The sequence below is a fragment of the Budorcas taxicolor genome, chromosome 5, assembly GCF_023091745.1.
Source record: "Budorcas taxicolor isolate Tak-1 chromosome 5, Takin1.1, whole genome shotgun sequence".
In the NCBI taxonomy this organism is placed as follows: domain Eukaryota; kingdom Metazoa; phylum Chordata; class Mammalia; order Artiodactyla; family Bovidae; genus Budorcas; species Budorcas taxicolor.
The window spans coordinates 82,821,163-82,841,386 of NC_068914.1; the positions used below are offsets into that span (position 1 = coordinate 82,821,163).

General features: G+C 43.2%; 2 protein-coding genes across 2 annotated transcripts in view; one reads left to right on the forward strand and one right to left on the reverse strand.

Annotated features, from left to right (window-relative positions):
- The window catches only part of PRICKLE1 (prickle planar cell polarity protein 1), a 110,792-nt gene that overhangs the window by 76,826 nt on the left and 13,742 nt on the right, over window positions 1-20,224 (forward strand). The gene's annotated exons all lie outside the window — the stretch shown is intronic.
- LOC128048124 (proline-rich protein 2-like) lies at window positions 11,160-12,558 on the reverse strand. Its single transcript, XM_052640562.1, has 2 exons — window positions 12,504-12,558; window positions 11,160-12,085 (listed from the first exon to the last, which is right to left on the reverse strand). Exons 1-2 carry the CDS (start codon window positions 12,556-12,558, stop codon window positions 11,160-11,162), a joined length of 981 nt encoding a protein of 326 aa, XP_052496522.1.

Sequence of the window (20,224 nt, forward strand, 5' to 3'; positions counted from 1 at the left end):
ATTCGTGGCCCTGCTTAGCCTGTTTTGCATTAGGAGGTTATGGAAACCGAAGACTGAAAGCTCCATAAAGCAAACCTTACAGTGAAGGAAAGAAATAGAGAAGAGAGACATCTGAAACTTGGCCCTTTTTCCCCATCTGCCCTAAAAATACATTCCAGTGTGAAATGTGGGTCCCTGATAGTTGGCAGTATAAAGGAGCAGAAAGGCAAGTACTTTTTAAAAAATCATACCTATTAAGTACCTTGAGTAAGTAGCCTCTATATTTTCCCTTTAAGAACTATCTAAAACATAAAACTGTCTGGGAAAGAAGAGGTCTGTAAATGTCCAGTCATTCCCCAGCCATTCTTTAACTATCAGTTCCTCCCCTACACAAAACAAAAACTGCCACCAAGAATCTACCCAGTGAGGGTCAAAGCTGCCACTCTTGCTGGCAGGCCTCTGGGAGTGACATGCGGAGGCCCTGGCCCACTTTTCCTACTTTGTCCTAGAGCTGCTAATGGTGACAATGAATGTTTTCCTCACAATGCACAGAAAATTTGCTGCCTAGTTAGCACACTAGAGGTCACTTTAAATAATTTTTCCCCTAATAATTTTACTACAAATGAAATTTCTTATTACGCAGCATCAGCATCAAAATGCCCAGATGTTCCTATTGCAGGCTTTCAAGGATCCCAAATATTTATGTATATGAACATCATATTTATTCTCCCTAAGAGTTCTCTTAATTAGGCATGAGAAATATTTTCCTATAGAGTGACAAGCATTTTTTGTAGATTTTAATTGTCTGTGAAAAAAACATGCTGCACTTTGTCAAAGGTGTTCTTAGGAATCAGATAGCTGTACATTCAGAAAAGTCATCATAAAATAGACTCTTGGAAAGACAAGATGATCAGAAATGTTGCTTGTGTAGGACTTGGCCCTCCTCTTCTGTCTTTTGAATGGTGACTTCATTTGAAGAGTTTATCGACCCATGCCATTGGATTATTTCCAGAAATTTTTAACTCTTTAAATCCTAAAAGCATGGTATGTCATAAAACTATTTTTCTAATTACATTTTCAGTCTTCACTAAGTTGCTCCCCACTCCCAAATATACCTTTCCAAAAGGTGGAGAGAAGCATTTCAGAGATGCCTGGAATCTTGTTAGAATCTATTGAAAGAGAAGCTAAAGACTTTAGAAAGTCAATAACGGAAATGAGGTTTGTTCTATTGTATTAGCAGCAATGCAGTCAGTAATCTTAGTTTGTGTTAAGTAAAAAATGTGTGCCCTTCTGTAAGAAGCAGATTGTCTTTACAAGCCTGCTTATATTATATGATATTATATGAGTGATATTATATGAGTCTTAATAGTTTATATTATTTGAGCTCATCTGCAACAAATTTTTCTTGGGGGACATTTTGGCAATTACAATCGCCAAGAAATGCTGCCAGACTATTAATTCTATTGTCTTTTTTTCCCCTTTTTATTCATTTGCTGTAACTGAACTGAAGGACCTTAGTAAAACAACAATAATAATGTATTATGGTCCTGGGAGCTGAGCTGTAATCAATTTTGTCTGACAGGCTTATTAATGGCTGCATTATTACTGCAGTGCCTTTTTGCCTTCAGGATGTCATGTGAGATGCGTTCAGCTGAATGGGTCACACATAAGCTATAAACCGAACCATTCTCGTGGTTTGCCCTTTGTTCAGCATAATCTGCCTCTAAATCGAGGAACTGATGGTTGGGCTCCATCCGAGAGTGATACCCTTACTTGAGTAAGAGCTTAGCACACCCTGATACTCTAATGATGAATAGTTGCATCAGAGCAACTGTTATATGAATGATCTTCAGATACAGGCCAGTTTTGTTGTATTTGGACAATAAATGACTTTGTATCTGTAGCAGTTAAAAATGCAGTGAACTGCTTCCAAAAGCTCAGTGTCTCAGTTGTCTGAGGACCCCCAGGATTGGGGGCTGTGGGTGATCCCCCTCCTTTGAGCTGTGCAGCATTTCGGTCCTAGAGGTCAGGGCAGCCAGTGTGTTGTCACTGAGTGCATTGCTTCATTTCTAGATGAAATAATGTGGTATGAACATTCTAGAATTATCCTTCCTACTTCCTGGTGATATTGCTGAGTCACCAGTTGGGGCAAGCAAAGCATCTTATTTTGCTATTTGTAAGAGCTCTGCTTTAAAAGCAAATAACCTAGTGGTTGAAGACCATAGGCTTTGATGTCAGACCTGGTTCTGAATCCAGGCTCTTGCACTAATTAGCTGATGATTAGATGATGGAGCAACTTACATGTCTCATTTGTAAAATGAGGAATATAAGATCTGCCTTATCATGTTATAAGAATTTTTTTTAATCTATAGGATTTAACACAAGGCCTAGCCTACAAGTACTCCAGATGTTACAGCTACATAATAGTAACAATAATAGTGATGGAGGTTCACTTGGCATTCTTATATTCTTAGCGTGTCACCAAATAAAATGCAGTAACATGCTATATGTTCAAGATGATGCACAAGTGTAATGCATACTTGACCCCTCATTCTGTGCTGACGCCACCCCTGTCTTTAGGTCATTGCATGTTCATTGAAAGGAAGGCCCTGTGTCAGGTACACGATGGCCTGCTATGAGACAGCTTCCTCTTTCCTCAAAGGATACTAGGATGTTCATTACATCCAGATCCATCCAGACTGCACTTTTATCCTTACAGACAGTTTCCTCACCGTGATCATCATGGGATCATATCACTGCATTTTGTTTGAGAAAGCTCTTTTAAGGAACCAGAAACACCAGAAGGTCCGTTTCTCAAAATACATCTCTTCCAATCACTAATACTAAGCAAAATAGTAACTGTAGCCCATCCTTATTGGTGTAACTGCCAAGTGGAAAGTTTGAGTTTCTGGGTTGTCCCAAAGCTCTGTGCACAGAGGAAGAGAAGCTATCTGTTGAGTTAAAAGAATTTCTATTTGAGAAAGAAAATAGGCAGTAATTTTGGTGGAGGGACTGGTCTGAATGAGATGGGAGTCCTGGGGCCTAATGGAGAGTCTTGGAGGAATCGAAGTGCAGCATAGAAACCTCTGGTGTAATGGGACCTCAGGGAACATTCCTGGACCCATCCCAGATGAAGTCCTGAAGTAAGAGTCAGCCAGGCAGATAAAAATGTGTGGCTAGACAGTTGCACGTAGAGGAAACAGCAGGATTAGACAAAGGGTCATGAAACAACATGATATGCTTGGAAACCACAAGTTCTGGAGCCAGAGGTGAGATATGACAAGTGATGGAGATACAGTCGGAGGGGTCAGTGGGGGCTGGAAATGAAGGACCTTCATTTATCCCATGGAGGTGCCAGAAAAACTGAAGAAGGGATTTTTAAAGTAGAAGAATGATACTAGGTTTATAGTGGTCAAGTGAGGGAAAATGGGTATGTAGGGAAGAGAAGCCCCGAGGCTCGGCTGCTGTAGCATCCCAGGATGGGGGACAAGGTGAGACAGAAAATGAAAAAGATGCAAAATCCATTCAGTCCCTGAATGAGGGCAGGCAAGAAGAAGGGCACTTGGTGAAGGAGACGCCTGTGATGGTCAGGTATCTGGCTTACTGGGGGTACCGGCGGTAGGTACCATAAACAGACCAGGAAGAGAGGAGGAAGGAGGATTATTGGTCTGGAGGTGGGTGGGGCATATCAGTTAGTGATTTGAGCTTGCTAAAGAGATTTCACTTTAGCCAACTGGTTTAAGTTCATATCAGATCTTATAAGCTAAAAAGAATAATGTAAAAGATAAATTTCATGAGGTTCCTTTAAATATTAAAACTAGAGAATTGAACACTAAATTAGTTGACTCACTTTTTTCCAAATAAAAATAGAGGAAACAAAATCAATGGATTGATAATTGAGATAATATAAGAGTGCTTAACAAGGTCTGAGTCAGGGTCAGATGTGAACTAGTCACTGAGCATTCATCAAATATTCACAGGAAAAAACTCTATGTAGCAGGCAAAGTACCTAATGGGGCAGGCCTGAGTATCTAAGCACTTGGGATAGATTCATTGCTAAACAAAATAGGCTTCCCTTCGCCCCTTTATAATTCAATGCAGATACAATGCTGAAGAGATGAGCGCTCCAAGCATAAAAGACAAAGGAAACATTAAAAGTAACTTTTGTCAAAAGATAGTTACTTACCTAGAGCTATGTGATTTGATCCAATATAATAATTGGAATTCCAGCTCCTGGCCCTGGCCCAACCTAGGATAGATGGTAAACCCATCCCCACTACAAAATCACCTTGTGTAAATTCCCACAGTTCCAGAAGGGGACTTGGTATCTTAGATAAGATAAAGAAACATTACAGAAAGGTTGGCCGACCTTTTGGTTTTGGCAAGAGGCTGCTTGAAATAATTCTTTGCTGACACCTCAGTAAGAATGTTATTGTACATGGTAGTTGTCAAAAGCTGGCCCGCCCTCATTGGCCCAGATTTTTCCTTGTGGAGAATCGACTGTTTTAGGTAGTGGAGAGTTTAGCATGAAAAATACAAAGGTGAGCTAAATAGCTTTGAGCATGTAGTTCATGAAGCAAAGCAGCAAATACTCTATAATTTTAATTTTTAAGACAAAGCAGTATTTATTATTTACATGTTTTGCACAGAATACAAATTGCAAGGTTGCAGAGCTCACCTAACACACCAAGTTTCCGCTTTTTGTTTCATCTCTGCAGCAGGCTTGGCTGGGTCGTTCTACATAATCTTCCAACCTTAGTGTCGTGTTCCTGTTCCCTTCCGTAATGATGGACCCTGAGCTCTAACACTGGAGGATGCCAATGCTGTAATTTAAGAGTGGATTCCAACGGGAAGATAAAGTTTGAACTTAGAAACGTAAATATCAACACTTTGGGTTACCTTGAGTTTATCTTCCATAGACAGTGAAAAATATCTGCAGTTTCAAGCTGGAGCTCTCATTATCAGGGCTAGATTGTTGATTGTCTTTCCAGGAAACCATGGGAATGCTGAATTAAGAAATGGTGGCCCCCACCTGCCAGCACTCTCAGCTCTCACAGTCCATGCTGGGCCACCACAGGCCAGTCTCTCCGCCCTCAGGCACACTGCCCTTGACTCCTGGGAAGGCTTTCAGGCTCTTTCCATCTGGTTTCCCTTCACTGTTCTCTCTCCCCTGCCTCTAATGAGGGCAGAGATACAGTTATTTCGCTCTTCTTGAAGCCTCTGGAACTCCCCATAGACCTTGGGGTAGCTGAACAGCCCTGGCACACGTGGCCATTTAGAGTCTGGACCTACCTCCCCGCTGCGCTCCGGCTCATCACTGTGGGCTTTCTAAGGGCAACTCACTCTTTCGGCCTCAAGCTTTGATGGGCCCAGCGTGGTTCCTTACTCCCAGCTCCACTGATTACCCTGATCAACTACTTCAAATCCTTTCAGGCTCAGCTCAGATGTCACCCCACCTTCCTGGATTCTCACCTTCTAACCAGAATTGATCGATCAACGTTTCCTCTTACTCCTATATTAGAATTTTAACCATACCTCAACTGTAGTATAATCACAACATACCATGGTTTCTTATGTGTTTTGGAAAATTAGAACAACTAGTAATTTTCCCTACTCATCTTGTGTGTTTTCCTATGCCTTCTATTTTATCAAGATATAAATAGAATATGAAATTTAAATTAGGCCTAAACCCTCCCCTTAAGGACTTCATATTTAACTGTCATATTCTATGAAGTCCTTAAGGGGAGGGCTTAGGTCTAATAGAGCTGCTCTGAATTAAATATCTTTTGATTCAACCAAAGAATCTATCAATAAATCAACGGATGAATTTATGAAGCATCAGCTCAGGCAGCTCTTGTTCCAATATGTCTGGCTCCATGGAAATTTGGGACTGGTGACTGCAGCAGAGGTTTCACCCTTGAAGTTTGTGACTGAGCAGAAGATAGCACAAGGAGGAATTAGGTATTCATATATCTTTCTGTATCAACTAATAACAAATCAAGAAACCGTTTTCTGCTTGTGAGCTTTTCTTCCTTGTATTAATATTGTAGAATATTTTCTTTAATGTTTCTTAAACCATTTTTATAAAGGTTTTATATGAGCATTATGAAAAAGAAAAAGGTTGTAGATAGTGTGAAGATACAAAGGTACAGTTATTTTACAAATAAACAGTTGACCCTTGAACAACACAGGTTTGAACTACACAGGTCCACCTACACTTGGAAGTTTTTCAGTAGTAAATGCTACGGTGCTGCTCTGTCTGAATCTTTGGATGCAGAGGAACCAAGGATATGGAGTTATACACCGATTCACCCCCACATTGCTCAAGGGTCAACTGTAAGTTCAAAAGCGAAAGTTTCCATCTGCCTTTCTCTAGAAATCATATTAATGGTTCAGTAATTATATTCCTCTAAATAGTTTTGCTATGCATACCTTAGCCCATGTATTATTAGCTATAATAATGTGATCATACTGTGTATTGGGGTTTGCATCTCAATATTATCCTGAATACCTTTCCATGTGTAGATCTCTCAATATTTGTTTTAATAGCTTTATTTATAGATGTGCTGGGTCTTCACTGCCACGAGGGCTTTTCTCTGGTTGTGGCGAGCCAGCGCTACTGTTTACTTTCGGTGCTTAGGCTTCTCCCTGCGATGGCTTCTCTTATTGTGGAACATGCATGGGCTGTAGGGCACTCACGCTCCAGTAGTTGGGGCTTCCGGGCTCCAGAACACAGGTTTAGTCATGGCATGGGGCTTAGTTGCCCTCCGACATGTGAGAGCCTCCCACACCAGGAATAGAACCTGTTCTCCTGCACTGGTAGGCAGATTCTTCACCACTTAACCACCGGGGAAGCCCCCTAGATGTCTCAATATTTATTGGAAGATTTATTCTTTATTCCTTAACATGTTGGCGGTTTTTCAGCAATGAAATCTTAAGTATGTTGTATTAAACCACAGATCTACAGGAATAGAGAAAGCTGAAAAACTTAAGGAAGGTTTAAGTTCTTAAGGAATACAGGTTTAATTATCTGTCCATGGAAAGAGACATCTGGACTGGGAAAGGGCTATTTCCGAGCAGTAGAGAGTGAGTGGTGGGTTTTTACTAGAAGTCATAACTCTGAGCGAGAGTCAAATGGAAGGACCTGACCCTATATTCTCCCACCCAGCCTGGGCTATAGACTCAAGACATCTGCCTGTTATTAGTGTCACAACCAGCTATCAAAGTTTAAGAGACTCAAAAAATATTAGAACTGGTGGCGTCTCTGGAAGCATCTAGTTTGAGATGGTGAAGCCTGAGGTCTAATACCTCAGGCTAATACCTTAGAGAAGCGGTTTGTCCCTGAGCCTAGTAATTGACGGAGAACAGACTTTTAAGTCTCCTAACTCCAAACCCAGTGCATCAGGATATTTTGCAGGGAGGATTTACCTTACTCTCAAAGGAGTTAGGAGTTGGGGGAGGGGATGGCTGGCTGGGAGGATCGGAGTAGTAAATCTAAAGAGGGACTGGGTGTAGAAAATGTTAAAGAACCAGTGCTCTCTAATCACATTGCTTTAAATATAATCAAAGGCGGAAAGAAAGTAATTGGAGACCTAGAGAAACTGCAACCTGTTATAAAACAACATCCAGCCTGTTAACTCTCGGAAGAGCTGATACTGCCTTCAGGCCCTTCCCTGGGGCTGTTGAGGACTCAGCTGACCCTAGAATTTGCACGTGTTTAGTTAGCCATCAGGATACACTGCCCAATCAGAGATACAACACAAATGTTAGAGTTAAAAAGACGGTAAAAGACTTTACATAAACATTTAGTGGTAACAAATTTGGTAACAGACTTGAAGAATTATGATTATGATTGTTTTTCTGGATCTCGATTTTTTTTCTGGACAAGATGTAGGATCCTACAGATTGTTGTCAACTCTAGCACTGTCTGATTCTGTGATTTATTTTTTGAGCTATTTGAGCTATTCATTAGAAATTGCATCCAACATTACAGGTGTTGTGATTAGTTTAGTTACCTATCTCTACATAGTCAGAACTACCCAATTGCTGTCCTGAAAACTGCCACCCTACTGAACATCTCCTGTGCCAATCACCCCTTAAATTTAGTGAGTGAAATGTCATTTGATGAATTTCAGAGTCCTTGATCTCTCTTTTCTGTTCAGAAACATAGACATTCAATCAGTTAAATAGACTCTTCCTAGATGACTGACTTTTAGTTACAAATCCTTCCACATAGCTGTGACCAAGAGTAACTCTTACTCTTAAATAAAGTAGGTCCGTTTTACAAATGGAAAAATAGAAGCAAGGAGCAGAAAAGACCTCAAGGTCACCATATACAAATCATAGGAGAACCAAGCAATAGAACTCAGTTGTGCTTTCTATTTTGTACGTTTATCTCCTTCTCCCAGACCCAATAAAGCTGACAGGCAGGCATTTGACAACCAAAATGCTCCCTCTTTATTTCTCTGCCCTTGGCGGTTTTCTTTCTGTCTTAGTCTCCTCCATTAAGACGCTGGAATTCAGTCTGGCTTTAGGTTAGAAACAAAGTTCCTTGTTCAGGTATGGTATGGCAATGAAGGCCTGAGAAGAATGTCCAAAAACCATTAATTCATTTTAACTCCTGCTTATTGAACTTGTCTACTAAGTGCGGGGCATGAATCTTAGTGCTGAGAGTATAGTAATGAACCCCCAAAGGCTAGGGAAGAAGACAACAAACATGAACTAACAGAATGTCAAGCAAGAGTGCTGTGAAGACAGCACAAATAAGGAGGGGGGCGGTGTGGGTGATACTTGGGATGGGCAACTGGAAAAGGCCACTCTGAGTGAGAGGAGGGCAGAGACCTTGCTGGCTAGAGGGAACCAAGTCCCGTGAATTTCTGGGCTTCCTTTCTCAGCCTCCTGGCAAGTGTGATTTCCAGGCAATGAATATTCCTCCCCGCTAAAACAAAAGGATGCTGGTTGGGGGCCTTGCTCTCCATCCTGCATAAGTTCACCCTTGACAATAACAATGCCTTTCAGACCCGACTAAGGTCTGTTGCATTCAGATTGAATTTTAGTAGGAAGTTTTTAACTGTCTCCAAACCCGCTTCATCCCTGAAAACACTTACAATAGGCAATAAAGCTGACCGTAACTGTTGAAAATGTAACAAACAGTATTTACCAGTAACTGCGTGAGAAGAAGCATACTTAGAATGGCAGACATTTAATACTGGTAAGTGTTGCTATGGCTTGTAGTTGGGAGGGTTCTGGGGCCTTGGCTAAGGTGTAGCTCTCCATTAAAAGCTTTCAAAAAGGATCCACCTGGCATAGCATTGGCCTGCTGATATTCCCTGTATTATAATGATATGATAGTTTGGGGTTTAAGTTGGTAATGGACTGCACACTGTCAGTTGATGACTTCCCAGAGAAAGTCCAAACAGAAATGAAATAGGAAAAAGGAAATCTGACCTAGGTATTCACGGCTCATTTCACAGCTCCACAAAGGAAAGTGGTCATCTTTGAAGTCCACCCCTGCCCTCTCACCAGTCTCCGTACAACCTGAAGGCAGAGGAAATCTACGTTAGAACTGTTTGGGAACGATCTTCACAACTTGTGTTCTAGATTTACCAACATAGAATATGTTTCAATAACAGATCCTGTTGCCTAAATCAGTGTTTCCAAGCTAGTCTACCAGCAGAGCCATTACCTTTTTGGGGGGCCTCTGCCACTTTAAAAAAGTAACTTAAAAGCAGCTTCTTAGCTGCCTTGCTTTGCAGCAGAGATAACAGAAATTGGCCACAGAGTTATTTACTTGACTGCTCTATTTAAAGCAACTTGCTTGTGTATTTTTAAATCACAGTTACAATGGGCTATTGTTCCGTTGTATACTGTAGAAACGTATACGTTGCAAATCACTCCCAAGGAATCCTGATGGTTTAAGGATTTTTTTTTTTCTAATATAACCTGAAAAAGAGGTAGGATACCCAAGGAACTGGTGACCATTTTAAGTTGCATTTTATAAACTGATAAAGCTCTTAAATATTGCATCTTTTTTCTCCCTTCTTTTGGCATATCGCCTTGTGATAAGGAGGCTATTGTAGAAATTAAAATCTGTAGTTTTGAAGCGACTCAGTCTTCTGCTGCAGATTGTAGTTTCTTCCTGGGCTTGCTTTGAGGTCCTGTTTTTGCTTCTCTTGGCCCTATCGGTAGGCAACTAATGCCAAGCTTCACTTTCTCTTAGTGTACCTAGAAATATTAACAGCTCAGAAACAAGATTAGCCATGAGTATGAGCATAGTCCTTGTGTTTGAATAATTATACTCACTTAACAACTCTTATTCATGTACTTGATTGAGTGCATCCCGTGACCTGGCTGGTTCCGTTTCTTTGGGTGTTATTTACTGATAAAAATAAATCTGCGCTAAAAGCAGTAGGAATCTCTCCGAAATGCAAGGAAGGTCCTAAGAGGGGAATTCATATGTTAATGAGCCCTTCCAAGTGAGAACTAGGTTAAACGTGCCATTTGCTGACATCATTGTTATGGGCAGAGAGGAGATGATTTCTCTAAGAGGTGTCCTTGCATATGCTCCCAGCGTTTTCTGGCCCGCGCGTGCACCTGCGGGAGGGGGAAGTTTACATAAGCGTCCTGGAGTATTTGCATCTCGGCTTTAATACTCACTAGGGCTCCCGGGAATGAAGCGGGCGGACCGAGGTAGGTGCTCGAGCCACGAGGCTGGCCAAGTGGGTGGGTAACTCTTCGAGGAATAGTTCGTGCGCGGGACCTTGTGGAGACCTGCCAGGGGCACGGTCAGCAGTGACAGTTCCTGGAAAGCGGGTGGCAGCGGGATCTGGCCGGGTAGGCTCCTCCTGCGGACCGGAGCGGGGAGCGGAGTTGGGCGGGGATCGCCAGCCCGGCTGCCGGCCCGCATCGCGGCAAGGAGAGTGGGACCGTCAGGAAGCGAAATGGTTACTTTTTTTTTTTTTTAATGCGGGCTCTGGTTACTTTTGAAGATCGCGGGCCCAAGAGCAAAGAGGAGACGGGTTTTTTCTTTCCGCGTTGGCGGATCCTGGAGAGACGCGGAGCTGAGGTGTTGGGGGATGCGGTGGCCTGGGCGAGGCGACTCCAACCCTGGGGAGCAGAGTCAGCGACGCCGGCGGGGACGAAGGATCTCTGGAAACCTGGGGGACTTCCTGCCGGCCCCCTCACGGCAGGTTAGACGGCGGCCGCGGCTGAGGATCGCCGCGTTGCACCGAAAGGGGACTCTCAGGACCCGCCGGCGGACCGCGCGTCACGGCGGGGCGGGGGCGACCCCTCGCTGGCCGGGCGGGGCTGACACTGCGCGGCGACGGGGCCCCCACGCTCGCTGCCCTGCCCCTCGGCCCGCGCCCTGCTGGGGTCTCCTCCGGAAAGGGGTGGGCGCGGATGACCCTAGGGACACCCAGCCCTGTTTTCCTGCGGGAGCACCCGCGCCGGGCCGCCAGCCTCGGCCGGTCGCAGAGCGGGGGACGGCGAGTGCGCGCCAAGGGCTTCACGGAGGGGCTGCAGGCCGCGTTCGGCCCCGCGGCCGCAGGTGGGGAGCCGCCGTCTGGGTTCCGGGGCTCGATGGCGATGGGCGGCGGGGGCTGAATGCTGAGGCTACGGGGAGGGTTTCGCGTCGGAAGCAGGGGATAGACGCGGGGACCCGCCTCGGTGCCGCCGTCCAGCGGTGGAGCGAGTGCGGTCCCGGGTGAGGAGGTCAGTGCCCGAGGGCGGCGCGGGGGCCTCGAAGGCTCCGGGCGTCCAGGAGCTGCCCTTGCGGGGCTCTCGCCGCCGCCGAGAAGGGCTCGTCTCCCCGCCTCGGGAAGTGGAGCTGGGCGTCTAAGTGCGGGAGGCCGCGCAGGCGGAGGAGCCCGGGCCCGAGTCGGACCCGCGGCCCGGGCGCCCCCTGGCGGCCCGAGCAGCCGGCGCCGCGCGGAGGGTGGGCTTGCGGGCCGCGGGCTTGCGGGCTCCGACTGCGGGCGTTCCCGAGGCGGACGCGGAGGGCCCGGCCGAGCCCTGCAGCCCGTCCCGCGCGGCCCACCTCGAATTAGCCCCCTGGGTTTTCCCGAAGGACGGGGTGATATCCCCTCTTCGACTCCTCTCCCGCGGCCTTTTTAAAAACCTCGGGTTTTCACATTAATCTGTCAGTATAAGCCAGGCTATGTGTGGAATTTGTTTTTACAACTCGAGTCTTGTGACTTCTCAAACACTTTCTTGAAGTGTTTTCTCTGGAAACTTGTTTCAAATGAGGGCTGTGAGTTTCACAAAGAGGAGTGTTGTTCGGGAGCCAACAGGTGACGGGGTGAAACCCGAGTCTGTGTGTACATTGGAGTCAAGTCTGGCTGCCGTTTCCTTGGGCCGCCGTTGAAAATGGAAATTCAAAAAGTCAATAGGAGACTTGAACACGATTTTGAGAAAATATCTGCGTCTCCCATTATGGAAAATAATGAATTCATTAGACAGCACCTCGGGCCGCCCGCCTCACACCGTAGCCTGCCGTTTGGATTTTGCCTTCCAGGCCGGCTTACAGCCAAATAACCTGACCCCAAAGCGCCGCTCTGGCAAAGGACCGTGCTTTGTCATCCGGTTTCCTCCTTTTGTTAAGCAGTCTGTCTTACTGTCGTGGAATGTATTTGTGCATGAAATTAGCCTGCTTTGAAACCCTGCAGAGTTCCACATTTCCTCTTGGAAAAATAGATAGCTTCTTGGCACTGGTGTGGTGCCTGTCGGGCCACTCAGCTGTCAGAAAATGTACAAGTTGGATGGAGGTTTACCTGGAAAATACAGAAAAGGCCAAAGGGTACATGGCCTAATGTCACTAATTGCTGGTATGAAGTCCTTTTAGTCAAGGAATGTTTCATAAGCAATATCTTCGGATACCTTCATTGTTTTTATTTTACAGTTATTGTGATTCATTTCAGAATAAGTACAATTGGGTTGGGCCCTGTTGGCCAGGACTTTCTTATTGTCTTTAGCAGACAATAGGCTTGAGTGCTCTTTATGCGAAAATTTAAAAGAGATTATAGTTTAGTGATGTTTGCTATGAAATTCAAATCTTGATTGTAATAGTTTTGAGACCTATGGCTTTTGTAGATCTCTGAGTTTTTTTTTTTTTCTTTAAGCTAAGGACACCATAAAACTGGGGTATATATATATATCTGTGTGTGTGCGCACATGCATGAGCGTGCTTGGATGTGTGTGTGCGTGTTGTAAAGAATGGAAGTGTTACAGGATTCCCTACTACCAAATGAGTGTGCAGTTAAATTTAACTCACCTGCATATTTAGCCTGGCTGAATTAGAGCAGATCTTGAGTGGGTGTGTGTGACCCGAATCTTCTATGTACAAAGGCCTTGTTAACAAGCAGTTTAACAAAGAAGTTGTTAAGCAGCTTGTGGCCTACAGGATGACACTTAGCAGCAGGGGACACTTAGGGAATGTTAGCCCAACTGACTTCACAAATCAGTATCTGTTCTGGTTTCTGGTGATCAAAGGACTTCTAACTTTCCTGGGCATGTCCACACCAGAAATAACTTTTTCCTAAGGATCCTGCAATGCGGCGGATAGTCTTCTTCTAGGAACTAAAGTGGAATTTCATTAGGAAAAGTATTTGTAATTAAGGGTATGACCTTAGACTTCATTAGTCAATGGCCGGCACTGAAAATTATTCTGTTTTCTATTTGCATGATTTTGATTTGATTCGGTGATTTGGTCCAAGAAAATGATGAATAATAGGAACCATACCAGCACTGATGTACAGTTATAACCTCAATGTGAATCTGATTGAACTCATTCATCTCAGTGCTCTCAAATCCTCACTCCCTGCTGACTTGCCTAGACAGTATTTCCATATTGGTGCATTGTTTTTCAACCACCTAGGACTCAGAACCCTCTTTGACCCAGTTTTCCTCTTTCTTACTGGTTCCTTTTACTTTCTCTTCGCAAGCTCCTACCTTTAGGCTCTCTTGATGACAGTGGGCTATTAGGCCCCTCCCAGGTTCCTTTTCTCTTTTCTGACCATCACTCATATTAATTGTAAGGCCAAGAAGGGAAACTTCCTGCTTATCTGCCTTTTGTCCTTTTCCTTAGCTATAGGGTTCAGTCCGAAGTCTTCTGCTTGAGATGTGCAGTTATTCAGTGGTACCATTGTCATCTAGGAAGAATGTGTCTTTCAGCAAAACATTGACCATTTGCTGCCTCTAGACTTTCATACACTATGTTGATTTGTTAAGATTTTTAGGGAAAAATAGTAAAGGCTCACTTATGTATATATCAAGGTCAATCAAAATAATAATCGTTAACTATCCTGGATGCAGCATACAGCTCAGTAGAAAGCAAATGATCTCCAAGTGGCCAAAATAGCATAGCAAAATAATGAGATGGTTTTTTAGTTTGAATAACACCTTCACATACTGTATGTTATCTTAAACAGTGATTGCTGTGCTTATGGGAGGAACACTTAAGCCCTTGTCCATATAATAATGGACAGCATAATAACAATAATAGTAATTGACAGCATAATTATTCTATGTACTTGTAGACAAACTTTTCAAACTGTGATTGCCTACTTTATAGAATATTGAAAGCAACAAATGAAAGTCATGTGTCTGGAGCCATGCAGTTCTGGACATCAGCTCTGCGTTGTGAGATAGTCCTCAGCTCCTCGTTGAGGATGGTTCCCAGGCTGTTCCCAGCTGGATGGCTGACTTAGAGCTCCTTTTGTTTAAACTCCTAAAGCCAGTGTTCTTTACACTGTTCATCTTCTACTCGAAATGAAAACAAATGATCAGCTAAAGACTAAATCATGTGCAGTTTACATACATCACCACTACTAAAGAAAGCAAGAAAATTCGAAATGAAATTTGAAAACATTCTTATCACAGCAGGTACTTAAAAAAAAAGTTCTAGCTTTTAATGGAATGAATGTCAGTTGCCTTGTTTTTTGATGTTTCTCAGAACGATTCAATAATGGTCCTTAAATATAAGGATGAATGAATGAGTGGAGTAAGTGAATCTGGAAAATAAATTTCATAAAGGACTCCTCCTTAAATGATTGAATTTGGGGAACAAGTGCCAGCTCACAGCCTCATCGCCCCATTGGGGGCGCCCGATTACTGCTCTGTGTAAGACACCTGGAAAGATCCTGCCATGCTTCATAGACCGTTTACACATGCAGTGTGTGTGTGTGTGTCTCTGTCTTAGTGTCTGTCTGCCAGAGATTTTATGTAGGGATTAGTTACTCCAACCTCACTCCAAGGGAGCTAGGAATGGTGACCAATAATTTTATCAATACTGTTTGCCCTTCAGGAGGCTGGAGTGTCCTGAACTCAAAGAGAAGATGAAACTCCCTTGTCAGCATCCAGTCTCTGTTACTAGCGCATTCTTATTTTGGATGTCACCAGTCAGCTTCCAGATGTATGTAATCAGAGTGAAAGCGACAGTACCAATTGGTACATGTCATTGATAACTTTAATTCTTTATGTTTATTTAACTATTTTATTCTTTAAAACTGTCACATCCTTAGGCCATCTTTGGAAGGGAAATAGTTGCTGTTTGAGAGAACCAGGCCCCACAATAGCCGGAGGACTTCGGGGCGGAGCTTGCTGAACGCCCGGGGCAACAAGTTGCCTTCCCTGCGCTCTGCTCCTGTCCCCGGGGTCAGGTGTTCTTTTGACAAGTATATGATGATTGAGAAGCCCTACCTCCGTGAGCTGTTTGTCTCTGAATCTTTTCAAATGGTGAGAAGTAGCTATTTAACTATCTTGAAGGAAGAAGGAAAAGAAAGGACAAAGCAGGGGAAATGGGATTCTTCCACTTGAGGATCCTCATCTTTCTAGGAATAAGCATCTCGTCTCTTCTTACCCAGCCTTAGGCCTCTTTGACCTGTTATTAGCTTTAAGATGTTGCTTCCCCTACACATTTCCTTCATGGTCAGACTCAAACTGTTTTACTTCTTTTCTCTGCCTTATCAGACTTGTTTACATCCAGAATCATAAAGACCAGAGGTAGGGCCACTACCGGTTCATTTCTTTAACAGGGGCAAACCTTGTGCAGAATTGGTTAATGCATGAGTGCTGTTCACTTGTGATTGAGTTCATTCCATTTATTGCAGCATTTCAAGACCAGGACAAGAAACCTGCCTCAGAATAAGCACAGAATACTGATGATTTGCGCTATTCTGGCTTTTTATTCAATTTATTTCTGGCATCTAACATGGTATCTTGCACATAGTTTTATTTTTTTAAAATAAACTTTAAGATACCATGTTTAATTGTGGTTAAGTAAGAGAATGTAAAAAATACTTTCAAATGGTTCCCACAAAAGCGTTGTGTGTATGTGTGTGGAGGAGGAGGATAAGGCAGATGAAGCATAATGTAAACAATTGATGAGTCTGGGTAAAAGGCTGCCTAAGTTTGTTCCTTACTCTTCTTACAACTTTTCTGAAGTTTGAAATTACATCAAAATAAAAATTTACAAAAGTAAATATTATACAAAATAAATATGAGACACAGGACAGGGCCAGCCTTGTCTGTGTAACTGTGGTTCTGCCAAAAAAAAGTTTCACTTTATATCAAACCCCCAAATTCAGTTTTTAAAAAATATTTATTTATTCATTTACTTGGCTGTGTCGAGTCTTAGTTGCCAGGTCTGGTGCAGCTCAGCATGTGGAATCTTAGTTCCCCTACCAGGGATCGAACCTACATCCCCTTCATTGGAAGGTGGGTTCTGAACTACTTAACCACCAGGGAAGTCCTATTTCAATTATTATTCAACTTACTTGCAGACTTAATTTGTTGATCCTGTTTCACGTGATCAATCTTTTTTTTTTTTTTTTCACGTGATCAATCTTAAGAGACAATACCTGGAAACAGAATGAATAGGATTTTCCTATTAGATCTGATTCAGCGATGGTTTCACGTTTGGCCTAAAAGATATTTAATAGTATTTTGGTAAAAAGTAAATGCAGCCACATGAAGATGTCATCAGGAAGACCCTTTCTCATCACCCAGAGCATAAGCAATGGCTGGGCTTCCCTCTTTTCTCTGGTGCTACGAAGTAAAGACCATGTCGTAATGTAAATGTCTACATGAGGGATATTTATGAGATCACATTTCTGTGATTTTTGTTATTTTATATATTCTTATATGTATAAGAGCCATCCTCAGCAGTCAATTTCTTGCATATGATGTAGTCTGAGACAGTGATATACTTAACAGTATACTTTCTGGGTCTGCTGACAAGCACAGGTAATTTATAAAAGAAAAATCTGACTTGAAGTTGTTGTGCTGTCAAGTAGAGAGAAAGTAGCTATGGCAATGCAGCATCTCTACCACTGCCTGGTAAGTAGGAGGTCACTGTGACTAGGTTGTACTTTTTTAATATTTGTTTTTGGACAGCTCTTAGAACTTACTAGTACATGTAATGTTTTGTCATTTTAAGTAATTATGCTCTGATATAAAGGAAAAAGACATTCTCCAAACTAAAAGCTCTGAAGCAACAGTTCATGAGGCCGTTGAATTTTTGTGATCCTTTTGACTATATGAAAGTCTGCTTGAAATGCCTTCTCTGGGGGAGGTGGATGGGCCCGGTCTGGTGTGTCATCAGGCATGTCTGCGCTCCAGCAGTCTTGACTATTTCACAAACGAGAGAGTTCCACCCAGGAGGAGAGTGGGGTTGCAGGGGTTTAAGGTCATGTATGAACCATGTTCTGAGGCAGCTGCCCTTGGACAGGTGACCCGGGACCGATCACTCTGAGACTCAGTTTCCTCCTCAGTTTTCAGCAGATACGCCCTCGTGGGGTTGTCTGATGTGGTGATTCGATGTCACATCACTGAGCATGCCAAGCTGGGCACAGAGGAGTGAGTTAGCTGTCAGAGTGCCAACAAAGGACGCTGAAAGCCGCACCCGTATCACTCGTGTTTCTTCAGCTCGTCACTTCGCCCATGAGTGCTGAATGACAGTTTGCAGCACAGTTTGAGGCGAGGCTGGTACGGCTGTGGGAGTGGCCGGCTGGAGACGCGGCCGGCACACCCAGGTGATTGGGAGCACGGGGACCATGGCATCCAGTGCTGATTGCTTAGTATAGTCATTCACTGTACAGTTGCCACCAAAGGCTGGTCCAGGAATGTAGCCATAAGAGTAATTCAGCTCTTTAGCAATCTGCATTTTTGTGCTAGCATGGAAAATTCATTTGTCTTAATTTGTGGTGTTTTCTCTTGTTTTAAAATACAGTGACATTTGATTTTTAGGTTCTGCTTAATATTTATGTTCTTGGTAAGTCTGTGCAGAGCAGGTACCTTCAAGTCTCACTTTTTCGCCATATTTGGCAAAGGACAGACGTGCATATTACGTGATTTGGGTTCAATAGCATTGAAGGCACCCTTTCTCCTGGTGGGGGTGTTTTGAGTTATGAACTAAATTCTTAAACTCTTTTTCTCCCTTTGATATGCAGGTGTTATTTTTTTCAAAACAAAAGGGAAAGAGCAGATCCAAGAAGTGCTCTGACTTTAATTAACACATCCTTTTTTATTGAATGGTAAGAGGACTGTGTCGATGTTTAGAAAGCTTCCCCTCTGGCGGATTCATGTTGATGTATGGCAAAACCAATACAATATTGTAAAGTAAAAAATAAAATGTTGATACTGATTAAAAAAAAAAAAGAAAGCCTCCCCACAGTTGAGATATGAGTTAAGTGCACCTGTGTAAAATGATGTCTTGTGTAAAAGGTCAGTCCCCCCAGTGGTGGGGCAGGAAATGAGGTCAGCTTTACTTTTTGTTCAGGGTGAATGAAAGTTAAGTTTATTAGTTGGAATACTATCTTCTGTGTGGCATTGCTCCTTTTTCTAATAAAGATTGTAGCTTTTGGATGTTTGGCCCCCCCTTAGAATTTTAATGTTTTAGTGTCCTTTGATTCATCAAAGCAAAGTCATAAGTTTTCATACTCATGGGATTTAATAGGTAACATGTTCTAACACTTGTAAGTATTTAGCGTTGCACTGAGAGTGTCACCGACAAATGAATATCAGCTGACAGTGTTTATGTTCCACTGTCTTTCCTACCTGTTGAAGCAAATGAGAGGATTAGTTGAAGCAGAATTTTCGGAAGTCTGATGTGTCAGACATGCTGCAGTGTGACCAGACTCTGGCTTTTAGCTGTGTGACCTCGGGCAAGTCGTTTCACTTCCCTGAGCCTTGTTTTCTTTAAAATTGGGTCAGACTAGACAGCATATTAAAAAGCAGAGACGATTACCTTGCCAACAAAGGTCCATCTAGTCAAAGCTATGGTTTTTCCGGTAATCATGTATGGATGTGAGAGTTGGACTATAAAGAAAGCTTGGCGCTGAAGAATTGATGCTTTTTAACTGTGGTGTTAGAGAAGATTCTTGAGAGTCCCTTGGACTGCAAGGAGATCAAACCAGTCCATCCTACAGGAAATCAGTCCTAAATATTCATTGAGAAGACTGATGCTGAAGCTGAAACTCCAATACTTTGGCTACCTGATGCAAAGAACTGACTCATTGGAAAAGACCCTGATGCTGGGAAAGATTGAAGGCAGGAGGAGAAGGGGGTAAACAGAGGTGGTTGGATGCCATCACTGACTATCGAGTCATCGGGACATGAGTTTGAGCAAGCTCTGGGAGTTGGTGATGGACAGGGAACCCTGGCATGCTGCAGTCCATGGGGTCCCAAAGAGTCAGACACAACTGAGCAACTGAACTGAATTATCTGTGAATTTCTTTCTTTTTTTTGTTGGAGGGAAGTATAAAAAGCTGCATCTGATCCTGAAAGTCTTCTATCTTTTTTTTTGTCTTAGTGACTGGGAACAGGGGATGACTTTTAAGAACCGGAAGTAACTCAGAAGGAAAATGCATGGTGATAACAAAGTTCTTAGGCTGTTGGTCAGGACTGTTGTCTAAACACTTATAGGCCTTCATCTGAGGAGACTTTTCAGAGCTGGGTTTATAGCTCATGTGTCCAGCAGCAGGGTGAGAGCATGTCACACACAGTAGGTGTGTGGTGGCGTGGTAGTTTACTCACTAAGTTACGTCCCACTCTTTTGCAATTCCATGGGTAATAGCCCACCAGGTTCCTCTGTTCATAGAATTTTCCAGGCAGGAATACTAGAGTGGGTTGCCATTTCTTTCTCCAGGGGATCTTCCTGACCCAGGGATTTAGTCCTGCATTGCCAGACAGATTCTTTACCAACTGAACCACCAGGTACTGGAGAGCTTTTCACTGAAAGTCTGCCATT